Source organism: Cherax quadricarinatus, chromosome 80 (assembly GCF_038502225.1).
Source record: "Cherax quadricarinatus isolate ZL_2023a chromosome 80, ASM3850222v1, whole genome shotgun sequence".
Classification (NCBI taxonomy): Eukaryota; Metazoa; Arthropoda; class Malacostraca; order Decapoda; family Parastacidae; genus Cherax; species Cherax quadricarinatus.
The window spans coordinates 11976599-11996006 of NC_091371.1; the positions used below are offsets into that span (position 1 = coordinate 11976599).

The 19408-nt window shown below is 50.4% G+C and overlaps 1 protein-coding gene across 3 annotated transcripts in view; it reads right to left on the reverse strand.

Annotated features, from left to right (window-relative positions):
- LOC128702441 (serine-rich adhesin for platelets) overlaps positions 1-19408 on the reverse strand; it is a 405069-nt gene that overhangs the window by 53666 nt on the left and 331995 nt on the right. For all 3 annotated transcript variants that reach the window (XM_070102124.1, XM_070102126.1, XM_070102125.1), the window contains one exon: positions 16617-16785. In XM_070102124.1, the coding sequence (XP_069958225.1) occupies positions 16617-16785 (169 nt within the window). The remainder of the gene's footprint in view (positions 1-16616; positions 16786-19408) is intronic.

Below are 19408 nucleotides of genomic sequence, written 5' to 3' on the forward strand. Positions count from 1 at the left end.
GGTTGCTGCCCAGCAGTGCTTCCCTGGATGGTTGCTGCCCAGCAGTGCTTCCCTGGATGGTTGCTGCCCAGCAGTGCTTCCCTGGATGGTTGCTGTCCAGCAGTGCTTCCCTGGATGGTTGCTGCCCAGCAGTGCTTCCCTGGATGGTTGCTGTCCAGCAGTGCTTCCCTGGATGGTTGCTGCCCAGCAGTGCTTCCCTGGATGGTTGCTGCCCAGCAGTGCTTCCCTGGATGGTTGCTGTCCAGCAGTGCTTCCCTGGATCATTGCTGTCCAGCAGTGCTTCCCTGGATGGTTGCCGTCCAGCAGTGCTTCCCTGGATGGTTGCTGTCCAGCAGTGCTTCCCTGGATGGTTGCTGTCCAGCAGTGCTTCCCTGGATGGTTGCTGCCCAGCAGTGCTTCCCTGGATGGTTGCTGCCCAGCAGTGCTTCCCTGGATGGTTGCTGTCCAGCAGTGCTTCCCTGGATGGTTGCTGTCCAGCAGTGCTTCCCTGGATGGTTGCTGCCCAGCAGTGCTTCCTTGGATGGTTGCTGTCCAGCAGTGCTTCCCTGGATGGTTGCTGTCCAGCAGTGCTTCCCTGGATGGTTGCTGTCCAGCAGTGCTTCCCTGGATGGTTGCTGTCCAGCAGTGCTTCCCTGGATGGTTGCTGTCCAGCAGTGCTTCCCTGGATGGTTGCTGCCCAGCAGTGCTTCCCTGGATGGTTGCTGCCCAGCAGTGCTTCCCTGGATGGTTGCTGTCCAGCAGTGCTTCCCTGGATGGTTGCTGTCCAGCAGTGCTTCCCTGGATGGTTGCTGCCCAGCAGTGCTTCCCTGGATGGTTGCTGCCCAGCAGTGTTTCCCTGGATGGTTGCTGTCCAGCAGTGCTTCCCTGGATGGTTGCTGTCCAGCAGTGCTTCCCTGGATGGTTGCTGTCCAGCAGTGCTTCCCTGGATGGTTGCTGCCCAGCAGTGCTTCTCTGGATGGTTGCTGCCCAGCAGTGCTTCCCTGGATGGTTGCTGTCCAGCAGTGCTTCCCTGGATGGTTGCTGCCCAGCAGTGCTTCCCTGGATGGTTGCTGTCCAGCAGTGCTTCCCTGGATGGTTGCTGTCCAGCAGTGCTTCCCTGGATGGTTGCTGCCCAGCAGTGCTTCCCTGGATGGTTGCTGCCCAGCAGTGCTTCCCTGGATGGTTCCTGTCCAGCAGTGCTTCCCTGGATGGTTGCTGTCCAGCAGTGCTTCCCTGGATGGTTGCTGCCCAGCAGTGCTTCCCTGGATGGTTGCTGTCCAGCAGTGCTTCCCTGGATGGTTGCTGTCCAGCAGTGCTTCCCTGGATGGTTGCTGTCCAGCAGTGCTTCCCTGGATGGTTGCTGCCCAGCAGTGCTTCCCTGGATGGTTGCTGTCCAGCAGTGCTTCCCTGGATGGTTGCTGCCCAGCAGTGCTTCTCTGGATGGTTGCTGCCCAGCAGTGCTTCCCTGGATGGTTGCTGTCCAGCAGTGCTTCCCTGGATGGTTGCTGCCCAGCAGTGCTTCCCTGGATGGTTGCTGTCCAGCAGTGCTTCCCTGGATGGTTGCTGCCCAGCAGTGCTTCCCTGGATGGTTGCTGTCCAGCAGTGCTTCCCTGGATGGTTGCTGCCCAGCAGTGCTTCCCTGGATGGTTGCTGTCCAGCAGTGCTTCCCTGGATGGTTGCTGTCCAGCAGTGCTTCTCTGGATGGTTGCTGTCCAGCAGTACTTCCCTGGATGGTTGCTGTCCAGCAGTGCTTCCCTGGATGATTGCTGTCCAGCAGTGCTTCCCTGGATGGTTGCTGTCCAGCAGTGCTTCCCTGGATGGTTGCTGTCCAGCAGTGCTTCCCTGGATGGTTGCTGTCCAGCAGTGCTTCCCTGGATGGTTGCTGCCCAGCAGTACTTCCCTGGATGGTTCCTGTCCAGCAGTGCTTCCCTGGATGGTTGCTGCCCAGCAGTGCTTCCCTGGATGGTTGCTGCCCAGCAGTGCTTCCCTGGATGGTTGCTGTCCAGCAGTGCTTCCCTGGATGGTTGCTGTCCAGCAGTGCTTCCCTGGATGGTTGCTGTCCAGCAGTGCTTCCCTGGATGGTTGCTGTCCAGCAGTGCTTCCCTGGATGGTTGCTGCCCAGCAGTGCTTCCCTGGATGGTTGCTGCCCAGCAGTGCTTCCCTGGATGGTTGCTGCCCAGCAGTGCTTCCCTGGATGGTTGCTGCCCAGCAGTGCTTCCCTGGATGGTTGCTGTCCAGCAGTGCTTCCCTGGATGGTTGCTGCCCAGCAGTGCTTCCCTGGATGGTTGCTGTCCAGCAGTGCTTCCCTGGATGGTTGCTGTCCAGCAGTGCTTCCCTGGATGGTTGCTGCCCAGCAGTGCTTCCCTGGATGGTTGCTGCCCAGCAGTGCTTCCCTGGATGATTGCTGTCCAGCAGTGCTTCCCTGGATGGTTGCTGTCCAGCAGTGCTTCCCTGGATGGTTGCTGTCCAGCAGTGCTTCCCTGGATGGTTGCTGTCCAGCAGTGCTTCCCTGGATGGTTGCTGCCCAGCAGTGCTTCCCTGGATGGTTGCTGCCCAGCAGTGCTTCCCTGGATGGTTGCTGTCCAGCAGTGCTTCCCTGGATGGTTGCTGTCCAGCAGTGCTTCCCTGGATGGTTGCTGCCCAGCAGTGCTTCCTTGGATGGTTGCTGTCCAGCAGTGCTTCCCTGGATGGTTGCTGCCCAGCAGTGCTTCCCTGGATGGTTGCTGTCCAGCAGTGCTTCCCTGGATGGTTGCTGTCCAGCAGTGCTTCCCTGGATGGTTGCTGTCCAGCAGTGCTTCCCTGGATGGTTGCTGCCCAGCAGTGCTTCCCTGGATGGTTGCTGCCCAGCAGTGCTTCCCTGGATGGTTGCTGTCCAGCAGTGCTTCCCTGGATGGTTGCTGTCCAGCAGTGCTTCCCTGGATGGTTGCTGCCCAGCAGTGCTTCCCTGGATGATTGCTTCCCAGCAGTGCTTCCCTGGATGATTGCTGCCCAGCAGTGCTTCCCTGGATGATTGCTTCCCAGCAGTGCTTCCCTGGATGATTGTTGCCCAGCAGTGCTTCCCTGGATGATTGTTGCCCAGCAGTGCTTCCCTGGATGATTGTTGCCCAGCAATGTTTCCCTGGATGATTGCTGCCCAGTAGTGCTTCCCTGGATGGTTGCTGTCCAGCAGTGCTTCCCTGGATGGTTGCTGCCCAGCAGTGCTTCCCTGGATGGTTGCTGCCCAGCAGTTCTTCCCTGGATGGTTGCTGTCCAGCAGTGCTTCCCTGGATGGTTGCTGCCCAGCAGTGCTTCTCTTGATGGTTGCTGCCCAGCAGTGCTTCCCTGGATGATTGTTGCCCAGCAGTGCTTCCCTGGATGATTGCTGCCCAGCAGTGCTTCCCTGGATGATTGCTGCCCAGCAGTGCTTCCCTGGATGATTGCTTCCCAGCAGTGCTTCCCTGGATGATTGTTGCCCAGCAGTACTTCCCTGGATGATTGTTGCCCAGCAGTGCTTCCCTGGATGATTGTTGCCCAGCAATGTTTCCCTGGATGGTTGCTGCCCAGCAGTGCTTCCCTGGATGGTTGCTGTCCAGCAGTGCTTCCCTGGATGGTTGCTGTCCAGCAGTGCTTCCCTGGATGGTTGCTGCCCAGCAGTGCTTCCCTGGATGATTGCTTCCCAGCAGTGCTTCCCTGGATGATTGTTGCCCAGCAGTGCTTCCCTGGATGATTGTTGCCCAGCAGTGCTTCCCTGGATGATTGTTGCCCAGCAATGTTTCCCTGGATGATTGCTGCCCAGTAGTGCTTCCCTGGATGGTTGCTGTCCAGCAGTGCTTCCCTGGATGGTTGCTGCCCAGCAGTGCTTCCCTGGATGGTTGCTGCCCAGCAGTTCTTCCCTGGATGGTTGCTGTCCAGCAGTGCTTCCCTGGATGGTTGCTGCCCAGCAGTGCTTCTCTTGATGGTTGCTGCCCAGCAGTGCTTCCCTGGATGATTGTTGCCCAGCAGTGCTTCCCTGGATGATTGCTGCCCAGCAGTGCTTCCCTGGATGATTGCTGCCCAGCAGTGCTTCCCTGGATGGTTGCTGCCCAGCAGTGCTTCCCTGGATGGTTGCTGCCCAGCAGTGCTTCCCTGGATGGTTGCTGTCCAGCAGTGCTTCCCTGGATGGTTGCTGCCCAGCAGTGCTTCCCTGGATGGTTGCTGTCCAGCAGTGCTTCCCTGGATGGTTGCTGCCCAGCAGTGCTTCCCTGGATGGTTGCTGTCCAGCAGTGCTTCCCTGGATGGTTGCTGCCCAGCAGTGCTTCCCTGGATGGTTGCTGTCCAGCAGTGCTTCCCTGGATGGTTGCTGTCCAGCAGTGCTTCTCTGGATGGTTGCTGTCCAGCAGTGCTTCCCTGGATGGTTGCTGTCCAGCAGTGCTTCCCTGGATGATTGCTGTCCAGCAGTGCTTCCCTGGATGGTTGCTGTCCAGCAGTGCTTCCCTGGATGGTTGCTGTCCAGCAGTGCTTCCCTGGATGGTTGCTGTCCAGCAGTGCTTCCCTGGATGGTTGCTGCCCAGCAGTACTTCCCTGGATGGTTCCTGTCCAGCAGTGCTTCCCTGGATGGTTGCTGTCCAGCAGTGCTTCCCTGGATGGTTGCTGCCCAGCAGTGCTTCCCTGGATGGTTGCTGTCCAGCAGTGCTTCCCTGGATGGTTGCTGTCCAGCAGTGCTTCCCTGGATGGTTGCTGTCCAGCAGTGCTTCCCTGGATGGTTGCTGTCCAGCAGTGCTTCCCTGGATGGTTGCTGCCCAGCAGTGCTTCCCTGGATGGTTGCTGCCCAGCAGTGCTTCCCTGGATGGTTGCTGCCCAGCAGTGCTTCCCTGGATGGTTGCTGTCCAGCAGTGCTTCCCTGGATGGTTGCTGCCCAGCAGTGCTTCCCTGGATGGTTGCTGTCCAGCAGTGCTTCCCTGGATGGTTGCTGTCCAGCAGTGCTTCCCTGGATGGTTGCTGCCCAGCAGTGCTTCCCTGGATGGTTGCTGCCCAGCAGTGCTTCCCTGGATGATTGCTGTCCAGCAGTGCTTCCCTGGATGGTTGCTGTCCAGCAGTGCTTCCCTGGATGGTTGCTGTCCAGCAGTGCTTCCCTGGATGGTTGCTGTCCAGCAGTGCTTCCCTGGATGGTTGCTGCCCAGCAGTGCTTCCCTGGATGGTTGCTGCCCAGCAGTGCTTCCCTGGATGGTTGCTGTCCAGCAGTGCTTCCCTGGATGGTTGCTGTCCAGCAGTGCTTCCCTGGATGGTTGCTGCCCAGCAGTGCTTCCGTGGATGGTTGCTGTCCAGCAGTGCTTCCCTGGATGGTTGCTGCCCAGCAGTGCTTCCCTGGATGGTTGCTGTCCAGCAGTGCTTCCCTGGATGGTTGCTGTCCAGCAGTGCTTCCCTGGATGGTTGCTGTCCAGCAGTGCTTCCCTGGATGGTTGCTGCCCAGCAGTGCTTCCCTGGATGGTTGCTGCCCAGCAGTGCTTCCCTGGATGGTTGCTGTCCAGCAGTGCTTCCCTGGATGGTTGCTGTCCAGCAGTGCTTCCCTGGATGGTTGCTGCCCAGCAGTGCTTCCCTGGATGATTGCTTCCCAGCAGTGCTTCCCTGGATGATTGCTGCCCAGCAGTGCTTCCCTGGATGATTGCTTCCCAGCAGTGCTTCCCTGGATGATTGTTGCCCAGCAGTGCTTCCCTGGATGATTGTTGCCCAGCAGTGCTTCCCTGGATGATTGTTGCCCAGCAATGTTTCCCTGGATGATTGCTGCCCAGTAGTGCTTCCCTGGATGGTTGCTGTCCAGCAGTGCTTCCCTGGATGGTTGCTGCCCAGCAGTGCTTCCCTGGATGGTTGCTGCCCAGCAGTTCTTCCCTGGATGGTTGCTGTCCAGCAGTGCTTCCCTGGATGGTTGCTGCCCAGCAGTGCTTCTCTTGATGGTTGCTGCCCAGCAGTGCTTCCCTGGATGATTGTTGCCCAGCAGTGCTTCCCTGGATGATTGCTGCCCAGCAGTGCTTCCCTGGATGATTGCTCCCCAGCAGTGCTTCCCTGGATGATTGCTTCCCAGCAGTGCTTCCCTGGATGATTGTTGCCCAGCAGTACTTCCCTGGATGATTGTTGCCCAGCAGTGCTTCCCTGGATGATTGTTGCCCAGCAATGTTTCCCTGGGTGATTGCTGCCCAGTAGTGCTTCCCTGGATGGTTGCTGCCCAGCAGTGCTTCCCTGGATGGTTGCTGTCCAGCAGTGCTTCCCTGGATGGTTGCTGCCCAGCCGTGCTTCCCTGGATGGTTGCTGCCCAGCAGTGCTTCCCTGGATGGTTGCTGTCCAGCAGTGCTTCCCTGGATGACTGCTGCCCAGCAGTGCTTCCCTGGATGACTGCTGCCCAGCAGTGCTTCCCTGGATGACTGCTGCCCAGCAGTGCTTCCCTGGATGGTTGCTGCCCAGCAGTGCTTCCCTGGATGGTTGCTGCCCAACAGTGCTTCCCTGGATGGTTGCTGCCCAGCAGTGCTTCCCTGGATGGTTGCTGCCCAGCAGTGCTTCCCTGGATGACTGCTGCCCAGCAGTGCTTCCCTGGATGGTTGCTGCCCAGCAGTGCTTCCCTGGATGACTGCTGATGCTTCCCTGGATGGTTGCTGCCCAGCAGTGCTTCCCTGGATGGTTGCTGCCCAGCAGTGCTTCCCTGGATGGTTGCTGCCCAGCAGTGCTTCCCTGGATGGTTGCTGCCCAGCAGTGCTTCCCTGGATGACTGCTGCCCAGCAGTGCTTCCCTGGATGGTTGCTGCCCAGCAGTGCTTCCCTGGATGGTTGCTGCCCAGCAGTGCTTCCCTGGATGACTGCTGCCCAGCAGTGCTTCCCTGGATGGTTGCTGCCCAGCAGTGCTTCCCTGGATGACTGCTGCCCAGCAGTGCTTCCCTGGATGGTTACTGTCTAGCAGTGCCTAACAGTACTCCTGAAGTGCGACTCCGAGGGGTGCCACCTAGAGTGCCTGGCCAACCCTTGGTGGCACGTTAGTAATGGAATATTCCTGTCGAGACTCATTAATATATACTGAGGAATATACAGTGACGAAGATATCTACTCTACGACATTTTTCACGTGTTGTTAATTGGGCTCCTAAGTTGTTCACACTAACAACTTAAGTGAAGAGTTGTTCTGTTGTTCTCACTAACAACTACCAATGCCACTACTACACACCACTACCAACCACTATACACCACCACACACACCACCATTACACACCACAGCCAACCACTACACACCACCATCAACCACTACACACCACAACCAACCACTACACACCACAATCAACCACTACACACCACAACCAACCACTACACACCACAACCAACCACTACACACCACAATCAACCACTACACACCACAACCAACCACTACACACCACCATCAACCACTACACACCACAGCCAACCACTACACACCACCATCAACCACTACACACCACAACCAACCACTACACACCACAACCAACCACAACACACCAAAGCCAACCACTACACACCACCATCAACCACTACACACCACAACCAACCACTACACACCACCATCAACCACTACACACCACCACCGCGAGAGGAACACGTCTGGGTTCAGAGCGTCCCTCTTAATAAAGAGGTCTGGTGGGTCAAGTAATCTCTTTACTGCCCCTGCAGCCTACTCCACCACTCTGAGGAGGTCCCAGGTCATGAACCTGCCATACTCTGCCACTCTGAGGAGGTCCAGGTCATGAACCTGCCATACTCTGCCACTCTGAGGAGGTCCAGGTCATGAACCTGCCATACTCTGCCACTCTGAGGAGGTCCAGGTCATGAACCTGCCATACTCTGCCACTCTGAGGAGGTCCAGGTCATGAACCTGCCATACTCTGCCACTCTGAGGAGGTCCAGGTCATGAACCTGCCATACTCTGCCACTCTGAGGAGGTCCAGGTCATGAACCTGCCATACTCTGCCACTCTGAGGAGGTCCCAGGTCATGAACCTGCCATACTCTGCCACTCTGAGGCAGAGTACTGAAAGACATGCACTAAGAAGTCGAACAGTACGGACTTGCTGATAAATAATTAGAGAGATCCTTTGAAGGTTGTCTTATTGACACTGTGTGAAGATCTTTTATCTAACACAATAAACAAGAGCGAAGAGGTCGAAACTATACCCCAGGGATGTCAGGAACTGTTTTTTCAGCTTGACAGTAGTTAAAAAATAGAAGGACAGGACTCGCAGCAATGGTTTTAAGCTGGAAAAAATCAGATTCAGGAAGGATATAGGAAAGCACTGGTTTGGTAATAAAGTTGTGGATGAGTGGAACAAACTCCCGAGTACCGTCATAGAAGCTAAGACGTTGTGTAGTTTTAAAAATAGGTTATATAAATACATGAGTGGGTGTGGGTGGGTGTGAGTTGGACCTGACTAGCTGGTGCTACTGGGTCACAAGCCGTGCTCCTTCCTTAAGTGGAGGTGACTTGATTGGGTGGGTCATTGGTCTAAGCCGGGGTTTGACATGGACCTGCCCCGCATAGGCCAGTAGGCCTGCTGCAGTGTTCCTTCTTTCTTATGTTCTTATGACTGTACTGTAAACCATGAGATTCAAACCGATTCAAACAATGAAAAACGATTTCACATCATTCTATGAAAGGTAAACAATACCGACCAGCTGACAACAGACATGCCCAGCACTTACCTGGAGTCTACCTGGAGGGTATTCCGGGGGTCAACGCCCCTGCGGCCCGGTCCATGACCAGGCCTCCCGGTGGATCAGGGCCTGATCAGCCAGGCTGGTTAGGTACTGACTTTAGGTGCCTGTCTAGCTCCCTCTTGAAGACAGTCAGGGGTCTACTGGTAATCCCCCTTACGTATGCTTGGAGGCAGTTGAACAGTCTTGGGCCCCTGACACTTGTGCTGTCATATGTGTCTTTCTGTCACACCATCTGGTTGTGAGTTAAGAGGTGCACCGGGAATCTACACGGAGCTCATTATCCGCTCACTCATATAAGTAATTAGACTATACTCTTGAGGGTATGTTAAGGAAATGACTGGAATTCACAACTGCTCGACCCAAAACGGGTATTTCCTGTTAACGTGGTAATTCCTCGCATATTAATAGTGTATGAAGGAGAGAGAGAGAGAGAGAGAGAGAGAGAGAGAGAGAGAGAGAGAGAGAGAGAGAGAGAGAATAGTGTGCAAGGAAGCACATTTTGTGACTTGTGTTGGTTATTTGGGTGAGGAACGAGTGCAATACTGGTGTGTGTGTGTACTCACCTAATTGTGGTTGCAGGGGTCGAGATTCAGTTCCTGGCCCCGCCTCTTCACTGATCGCTACTAGGTCCTCTTCCTCTCTGCTTCCTGAGCTTTGTCATACGTCTTCTTAAAACTATGTATGGTTCCTGCCTCCACTACTTCACTAGCTAGGCTATTCCACTTCCTGACGACTCTATGACTGAAGAAATACTTCCTAACGTCCCTGTGACTCGTCTGAGTCTTCAGCTTCCAGTTGTGACCCCTTGTTTCTGTGTCCCCTCTCTGGAACATCCTATCTCTGTCCACCTTGTCTATTCCCCGCAGTATCTTGTATGTCGTTATCATGTCTCCCCTGACCCTTCTGTCCTCCAGTGTCGTCAGTCCGATTTCCCTCAACCTTTCCTCGTACGACATTCCCGAGCTCTGGAACTAGCCTTGTTGCAAACCTTTGTACTTTCTCTAACTTCTTGACGTGCTTGACCAGGTGTGGGTTCCAGACTGGTGCTGCATACTCCAGTATGGGCATGACATACACAGTGTACAGTGTCTTGAACGATTCCTTATTAAGGTATCGGAACGCTATTCTTAGGTTTGCCAGGCGCCCGTATGCTGCAGCAGTTATTTGGTTGATGTGTGCCTCCGGTGATGTGCTCGGTGTTATGGTGACCCCAAGGTCTTTCTCCCTGAGTGAGGTCTGTAGTCTTTGTCCACCTAGCCTATACTCTGTCTGCGGTCTTCTTTGCCCCTCCCCAATCTTCATGACTTTGCATTTGGCAGGATTGAATTCGAGAAGCCAGTTTCTGGACCACATGTCCAGCCTGTCCAGGTCTCTTTGCAGTCCTGCCTCATCCTCATCCGATTTAATTCTTCTCATCAACTTCACATCATCTGCAAATAGGGACACTTCAGAGTCTATTCCTTCCATCATGTCGTTCGCATATATCAAAAATAGCACTGGTCCTAGAACTGACCCCTGTGGGACCCCGTTCGTCACAGGCGCCCACTGTGATACCTCTTCACGTACCATGACTCGTTGCTGCCTCCCTGTCAGGTATTCCCTGATCCATTGCAGTGCCCTCCCTGTTATATGCGCCTGATCCTCCAGCTTCTGCACTAATCTCTTGTGGGGAACTGTGTCAAAGGCCTTCCTGCAGTCTAGGAAGACGAAATCAACTCACCCCTCTCTCTCGTGTCTTACTTCTGTTACCTTGTCATAAAACTCCAGGAGGTTTGTGACACAGGATTTGCCTTCCATGAACCCATGCTGGTTTTCATTTATAATCTTGTTCCGTTCCAGGTGTTCCACCACTCTCCTCCTGATAATCTTCTCCATGACTTTGCACACAATACATGTCAGAGACACAGGTCTGTAGTTTAGTGCCTCATTTCTGTTTCCTTTCTTAAATATGGGGACTACATTTGCTGTCTTCCATTTCTCAGGTAGTTGCCCAGTTTCAAGGGATGTGTTGAAGATTGTGGTTAGGGGCACGCACAGCATCTCTGCTCCTTCTCTTAGGACCCATGGGGAGATGTCCGGTCCCATCGCCTTTGAGGTATCAAGGTCGCTTAGCAGCTTCTGCACCTCCTCCTCGGTTGTCCGTATGTCATCCAGCACTTGTTGGTATATTCCCTCTTGATGTTCCCTTCTGTGCTGTCTTCCCACAGCCCTTCCTGTCTCTACTGTAAAAACTTCCTTAAATCTCCTGTTTAGCTCCTCACATACCTCCTGATCATTTCTTGCGAGTTCTCCACCTTCTGTCCTCAATCTGATCACCTGGTCTTTGACTGTTGTCTTCCTCCTGATGTGGCTATACAACAGTTTCGGGTCAGTCTTGATTTTCGATGCTATGTCATTTTCATACTGTCGCTGGGCCTCCCTCCTTACCTGTGCACACTCGTTCCTGGCTCTGCGACTGATCTCCCTATTTTCGTGTGTTCTCTGCCTTCTGTACTTTTTCCATTCTCTATTGCACTTTGTTTTTCCCTCCTTACACCGTCGGGTAAACCAGGGGCTAGTTCTGGTCGTCCCATTGTTTCTGTTGCCCTTGGGGATAAACCTTTCCACTGCCTCCTTGCATTTTGTTGTTACATATTCCATCATTTCGTTTACTGGTTTTCCTGCCAGTTCTCTGTTCCACGGGACCTCCTGCAGGAAGTTCCTCAACCCTATGTAGTCCCCTCTTTTATAGTCAGGCTTTTCGCATTCAACTCCTGTTACTCTCTCCACTTGCAACTCTACTATGTATTCAAAGCACAGAACCATGTGGTCGCTAGCTCCTAGGGGACTCTCATACGTGATGTCCTCAATGTCTGAACTGCCCAGGGTGAACACAAGGTCCAATCTTGCTGGTTCATCCTCCCCTCTCACTCTGGTAGTGTCCTTAACATGTTGGTGCATGAGGTTTTCCAGCACCACGTCCAACATCCTGGCTCTCCATGTTTCGGGACCCCCATGTGGCTCCAGGTTTTCCCAGTCAATCTCCCTGTGGTTGAAATCCCCCATAACCAGCAACTTTGCTCTGCTGGAGTGAGCTCTTCTTGCCACCTCAGCAAGTGTGTCCACCACTGCTCTGTTGCTCTCTTCATATTCCTCTCTTGGCCTCCTGCAGTTCTGTGGTGGATTATACATCACTGCAATGACCCTCTTGTGCCTACTATGTAGTCTCTTTCTCCCGTCTCGTCTATGCCTATGTGTGTGTGTGTGTGTGTGTGTGTGTGTGTGTGTATATACTCACCTATTTGTGGTTGCAGGGGTCAAGTCATAACTCCTGGCTCCGCCTCTTCACTGATCGCTACTAGGTCCTCTCTCTCCCTGCTCCACAAGCTTTATCAAACCTCGTCTGAAAACTATGTATGGTTCCTGCGTCTACTACGTCACTTGCCAGAGTATTTCACTTCCTGACAACTCTATGACTAAAGAAATACTTCCTAACATCTCTTTGACTCATCTGAGTCTTCAACTTCCAACTGTGGCTTCTTGTTTCTGTGTCCCCCTCTCTGGAACATCTTGTCTCTGTCCACCTTGTCAATTCCTTGCAGTGTGTGTGCTCACCTATTTGTGGTTTCAGGGGTACAAATCGAGTCACAGTTCCTGGTCCCTGTGTGCCTAATGTGATTCTCGGGGTAGAGTCCTAGCTCCTGGCACCGCGTCTCAACTTGCCGCCTGCCAGATTCACTCCCTCTTATTAAGCCTCGTGGACCCTATCGTACCTCCTCTTTAAACTATGTATGGAACCTGCCCCCATCACTCCTTGACCACCCTGAGGGTGAAAAAACACTCCCTGACCACCCTGATGTTGATGAAACACTTGCTGCCCACCCTGATGTTCAATACACTTCCTGACCACCCTGAGACTGAAAAAATACTTCCTGACATCCCCGTGGTTCATGTGGGTGGCTTTTCAGTACTCATTGGGTGAAACAAGAGAAGTTGGACATGCACACTGCCGCTGTAATACTCACACAAACACTGTTACCCGCGATACAGTTCCTGTTTTTGCTGCAGCTACTGTTGCTGCAGCTGCTGTTGCTGCAGATATTGATGCTGCAACTGCTGCTGCAGATACTGATGCTGCAGCTGTTGTTGCAGCTACTGTTGCTGCAGCTGCTGCAGATATTGATGCTGCAACTGCTGCTGCAGATATTAATGCTGCAGCTGCTGCTGTTGTTGCAGCTACTGTTGCTCGAGTTGCTGTTGTCGCAGCTAATAGTGTTGCAGCAGCAGCAGTAGCAGCAGTTGCTGTTATCCACCAGCTTACTACCAGATATAACTTACACAAGTTAATAAAACTCATTAACAACACAATAACATCATCGCCTCCATAACGCAACTCTACACCATTCAATTACTGCAGTAATGGGAATGCACTAAACCCGTAGGAGGTTATACACAGCCTGGGGGAAACACAAAGTAACTTGATCAAAACGAGAGGGCAGCTTAGTCTCTCTCTCTCTCTCTCTCTCTCTCTCTCTCTTTGAGACTCAAATACAATTTTCAGTTTGCTTTCCAGAGCGGAAATTAAAATGTGAATCTTTGTCTCTCTTGAGATCACTAGTGAGTCTTCAGGTGAGTCACTTTACTGCAGGTGAATCTATAATTCAGGTGAGTATCTTCACATGTACGATACGTGGATCAGGATCAAGGGGAACAGAGATAAAAGAGACAAGGCACAGATGAGTCCTAGGTATGTCAGGAAGTACTTTTTCAGCCTCAGGGTGGTAAACAAGAGGAATGACCTGGATGTGGTAAGATAAGATTTTCTTCGGATTTTAATCCCGGAGGGTTAGCCACCCAGGATAACCCAAGAAATTCAGTGCGTCACCGAGGACTGTCTTATTTCCTTTGGGGTCCTCAATCTTGTCCCCCAGGATGCGACCCACACCAGTCGACTAGCACTCAGGTACCTATTTGCTGCTAGGTGAACAGGACATCAGGTGTAAGGAAACGCGTCGAAATGTTTCCACCAGCCGGGAATCGAACCCGGGCCCTCCGTATGTGAAGCGGAAGCTTTGGCCACCAGACCACCGGGCCTGGGAGGAGGGTCAAGTACACATACACAGCTTCAAGAGTATGTATAAGAAGATGGGCCGGGAGGTGAGACTCGACTCCCCTCCCCCACAAACAAATAGGCGAATAGATACATTATGGTTTACGAATGTAACATATGTAAAACAAACACATACACACACACACGAATTGTCACGAAGTGAAACAATCTGAAGAGTGGTGTAATGGAGGCAAAATCCATACATAACTTTAAGGAGAGGTACGACAAGGCTCTGAGAGCTGGAAGTGGACCTAGTGGTGATCAGCGAAGAGGTGGGGGCAGGAGCTGCGAATCGACCTCTGCAACCACAAATAGGTGAAAAACGCACACAATCTGGGTCAAGTTATGGCTTCAAGAAATTTTAAACATGAGAGAGAGAGAGAGAGAGAGAGAGAGAGAGAGAGAGAGAGGAGGAGGAGGCTAGCTATCTATAGCATCATGGTGGAGGGTAATATGCGAGAGATGACAATGTGGATCTGATGATCTGATATTCCGTGCCTAACATGGTGCAGCTTCCCTCTCCTATGTCACACACCTCACTCTCTAGCTCACACTTCGGAAGTTAGCTCGCTCGCTCTCTCTCTCGTTCTCACCTTAACCAGGCCGGATAATTCACAAAAGAACCAAATATTGAAACCATTAATGTATAACGTCTGACCTGAGAATAATAGGTTATTTGACAACATCTCGGGGTAGTCTGGCCTTAATTAGTCACGCGGATAATAGAACAAGTCTCCGGTTAGGTGCAGTCAGGAGAGCTCTGCAGTGTCCTAACTTATTCAACATACTAACCACACAATCAACTGGAAAGGTTAGGTTAGGTAAGTGTTCCTTGACGCGGGTCTAAGTCATATGATGACCCCCGCAGATGGAGCTTTTGGTCATCTGACCGAGACCTTCCGCTGGCTTACCCCTCCACCCTTTTAAAAATTATGGTTATGATTCAAATTCAAAATTTTATTTTATTTACGAAGTACACCATATGTACTTTATATAAGAACATAAGAACATAAGAAAGGAGGAACACTGCAGCAGGCCTGTTGGCCCATACTAGGCAGGTCCTTTACAATTCATCCCACTAACAACATTTGACCAACCCAATTTTCAATGCCACCCAGATTATGACTATTGAAGGTGTTAATATCGTCCACAAAACTGAAACAAATGCAAATCAACAGAAACGACGTTAAACGAAGCAAACTTGGACACCTGACAAGAGAGGAAATTTCAGATGTTTTTAGCAAATATGATTAGAGAAAGACATCTACGTACCGAGGTTAATTAGACACACATATACAACAACTCATGACTCCCTCACCAGCACACATCCTGTGACTGACGAAGCCTGCTGTGCGGGCGTGAAGTTTCGGTAATAAAGAGACGTCAGCAAACACTAGGTAATATTTATGAGTAAACGTTTCAGTTCCAGGACCGAAACGTGATCAAGTGATCATGATCACTTCTTAGAAGTGATTAAGATCATCTGATCCTTCGACCTTGATCACTTCTCAAGGTCCCAAAACCGAAATGTTTTCCAGTAAAGAAAGATACACAAGTGACGCCAGTATTTTATCAACTTACCAGTACTATAGTACATATAGCATTAATATAATACTGCCAGTCTACCCTGATACATCTAACACTGTTATCTTCACCAGTTTTAAATATGAGGTTAGTGTACTGACTGTCAGTGTGAGCACAAGAAAGTGAACCAGTCAGCAACTGTTGGATACGAAAATGTAAAGCTATATCTGGAGTTTCTGGAGAGAGTTCCGGGGGTCAACGCCCCCGCGGCCCGGTCTGTGACCAGGCCTCATTAGGTCAGTGTCCCAGGATGCGACCCACACCAGTCGACTAACACCCAGGTACCCATTTTACTGATGGGGAACATAGACAACAGGTGGAAAGAAACACGTCCAATGTTTCTACTCTGGCTGGGAATCGAACCCAGGCCCTCACCGTGTGAAGCGAGAGTGTTAACCACCAGTAAACAATATAAAGCTATATACTCTGGTGTAAACAACGGGTTAAGAGTGAGTGGAGATGGGGTGAGAACCAGACACCATCCTCAGCAATAACACCAACACATGTTATAGAAACACATGGGACATTACTGACAGAATGATCTTAAAACACACACAGGGATGTTATGAAGTATTTCTTCAGTCACAGAGTTGTCAGGAAGTGGAATAGTCTGGAAAGGGAGGTGGTGGAGGCAGGAGCCATACACAGTTTTAAGATGATGTATGATAAAGCTCACGGAGCAGGGAAGTGACTGAGTAGCGACCAGTGAAGAGGCGGGGCCAGGAGCTATGAATCGACCCCTACAACCACAATTAGGTGAGTACACACACACTTCAGTACCATAGCCACGAACTGGTCTGGTTGTCTGACTTCTGCGAAGAGAATCATATTAGTCTGGAGTTTTGATACGTCACATTATAGGCCTCGACCTCTGGAAAGACACTCACATAGCTCTGGGCCTTTGGAAAGACATTTAATATAAGCCCAGGGCTTCTGAAAAGACAGTCACATAGACGTGAACGCTGTGTATAGGCACAACACAGATATATGCAATAAGTTGCAGCCTCGTGACAACAATAAATGAAGCTTGTGTGTGTGTTGCGCCCGTCGCGATGACCCATAAAATACCATTAAGTATAACTGCCCTCCGTGACTGCTTCTTCCTTACACAAATAACCCGCACATAGGAAAGAGAAACTTATGACGATGCTTCGGTCCGACTTGGACCATTTACAAGTCAAAAGTGACTTGTAAATGGTCACGGTATTGTGCCTTTTTGTTTTTTACTTCCTTTCTACTCAGTGTCCACCTCCTCCCTCACCCTTACTCCCTGGCACCCACTCACCTGTGGCTAGGTCTGCTGCGTCATGCTGGAGGTGTTCCAGGTGGCGGGAGAGCAGAGGAAGGCGCAGCCGAAGAAGGTCACGGAAGACGGCCATATCGACGCTGAGTCCCCGCAGGTTGTTAGCGAAGTAGGACTCTGGAAGCACTCCCTCTATTAGGTAGATCATCACCTGGTGGCGCAGACGGAGAACACGCACATCTTAAAGAGTTTAGTGAGGCTGTGACGATGAGTGAGATTGGCAGTGTCGTATGTGTGTGTGTGTGTATGTATAATATATATATATATATATATATATATATATATATATATATATATATATATATATATATATATATATATATATATATATATACACACACATATATATCTATAACTATTTAACTATATATAACTATATATATATATATATATATAATATATATATATATATATATATATATATATATATATATATATATATATATATATATATATATATATATATATATATATACGTATATATAAATACATATAGTATTGATATATTTTCACGTTTTTAGGGAGATTTTCACATAGTGCATCAGCTATATTTAACAAGCAAGTATTAGACTTAAGCTATGAAATAAATAGACGACATCTGAAAAACACAACTGCCCAATGATATATGATAGTTACAGTGTGACCCTTGTGTGCGCTACTGTTCGCACGAAGCTCATCACTAGCTTAAGAACGTAGTCGCTCACAGGAAGCGCGCGGGTTGTCCAGGAAAATAGTCGCTCATATGACACAAAATAAGAATGGATTTGTTGTTGTGGAAATTCTTGACAGACAACCTGGCCGACGACCTGACTGACGACCTGACAACTTCCTTTCACATATCGAACACAGGACATAAAAGCCGTGTGTTCCCTCCTCTCCCGACGTCATCTTTGAAGATGTGTTGCCCAGTCACAAGTAAAACGAAAACTTTCTCTATTTTGACGAATAAAAACAGTTTCCGTCAAAGCGGAGAAGCAAAGGGACTCTTCATTTTGACGAAGTTATCTAGTGAACTTATCCCCAGCATAAGTTCATCAAAGGTCAATGCGGGGAAAGTGAATTTACATAGACTGGAAAGGTCGGTGGTGGCTTTCCCTGCTCGAGTGTGAGGGGTGCCCCCTCCCCCCCACAAAAAAAAGGTGCTTTCACCAGATGCAAACTTTCTCGTCCACAAAGTGACATAAGCCGGGTAAATTACCGCGAACTCAGTAACGAATTATGAAGTAGTGGAGGGCGGGAAGGAGGAGTGAGGAGAAGTGAGGAAGGAGTGAGAAACGTGAGAAAGAAAGAGGGAGAGAGAGAGAGAGAGAGAGAGAGAGAGAGAGAGAGAGAGAGAGAGAGAGAGAGAGAGAGAGAGAGAGAGAGAGAGAGAGAGAGAGAGAGAGAGAGAGGACATTAATCAATCATAGGTACATGCGACACTCGTGTCTTCACGAGACATCAATCAGTCACATCTAGGAACATCACAAGGTTCTCAATATTAATACAAGACATTACTGTCAGAACATGAATTACCACGAAGTCTCATATATTTGTCAACTACACGTATTTCTTTACATACAGTTTATAAATACACAGTAGAAAACTCTAATGAAGCATTTAATTCGTGTTAAGCGCTAAACCCATGTGGGTCATTCAGCTTAAGACGTGGTGGAGGCTCGATCCTCCGTCTACTGGACGCGAGACAGACGCCCGAACTACAGAAATAGCAAAGGAAAAAGATAAGTCTAGCAGCCAGCCACTACACACTGCTCTAACTAATACCAGGTGTTGGTAAGTTAGTTTAACATGTTTATTATGCAGCACATACCCATGGTGTGGGTGGTAGTCAAATGATTATAGAGGTACATAATGGGTCCAGGGACTAGACTGCAAACTTTTGAAAGCTGAACAAGTTACAGGGGTAATGAAGTATTTACATGTTTATATCCGGTCATAATCGTAATGAGTTATTTATACAGACGTTCATATGGACTCTCTCCCTCACACACACACAAAGCGGTAATACTTTATTTACAGTGAGTAAAGTCAGGGTGTTGGTAAGACTGCAGAATATTGTGGAGGAACAACCAGGCAGCCACACTACAGTGGCGTAATACCCTTGATGAGTTTCGAAAGCTTTTCTACCTTCAGAGCCCGGTTCTAGGCCAGGCAAGCTTGTCTCGTGATGGATATGTCTGGTGATAGACACACACTGGTGATGGATATGTAGGCCAGTGGGCTGTCAGCCCACTGGCCTACATATCCATCACAGCCTGGTTGATCTGGCACCTGGTAAAGATACTTGTCCAGTTTCCAATTGAAGACTTCTACATATGTCCCTGCAGTGTTTCTGATATCTTATGGTAAGATGCTGAATAGTTTGGGGCCACGGATGTTGATACAGCGTTCCCTGATTGTGCCCACCGCACCCTGCTTTCCACTGAGTTTACTTTGCACTTCCTCCCATATCTCTCACTCAGTATGTTATGGTAGTGTGCAGATTTCGTACAAGGCCCTAAGTACTTTCCAGGTATATATTATCTCTCCAACTCCAGCGAGTTGGTTGGTAAAACAACTCGAGATCTAGTAGAAAACCTATCAAAACAAACTGGGAGGTTACAAAAAAAGATATATCATAGAGGAGAATGAACGACGAAGCTGGATTTTAGGTTAAGAGGCGGGAGCCAAGGAGTCGAGACGATCCCCGAAGATACAAATGGGCGGGAACACAAATCGAGTGGCGGAATACTGGAATGTTATCCAGGAGGAAATATTACATTAACACCACGACG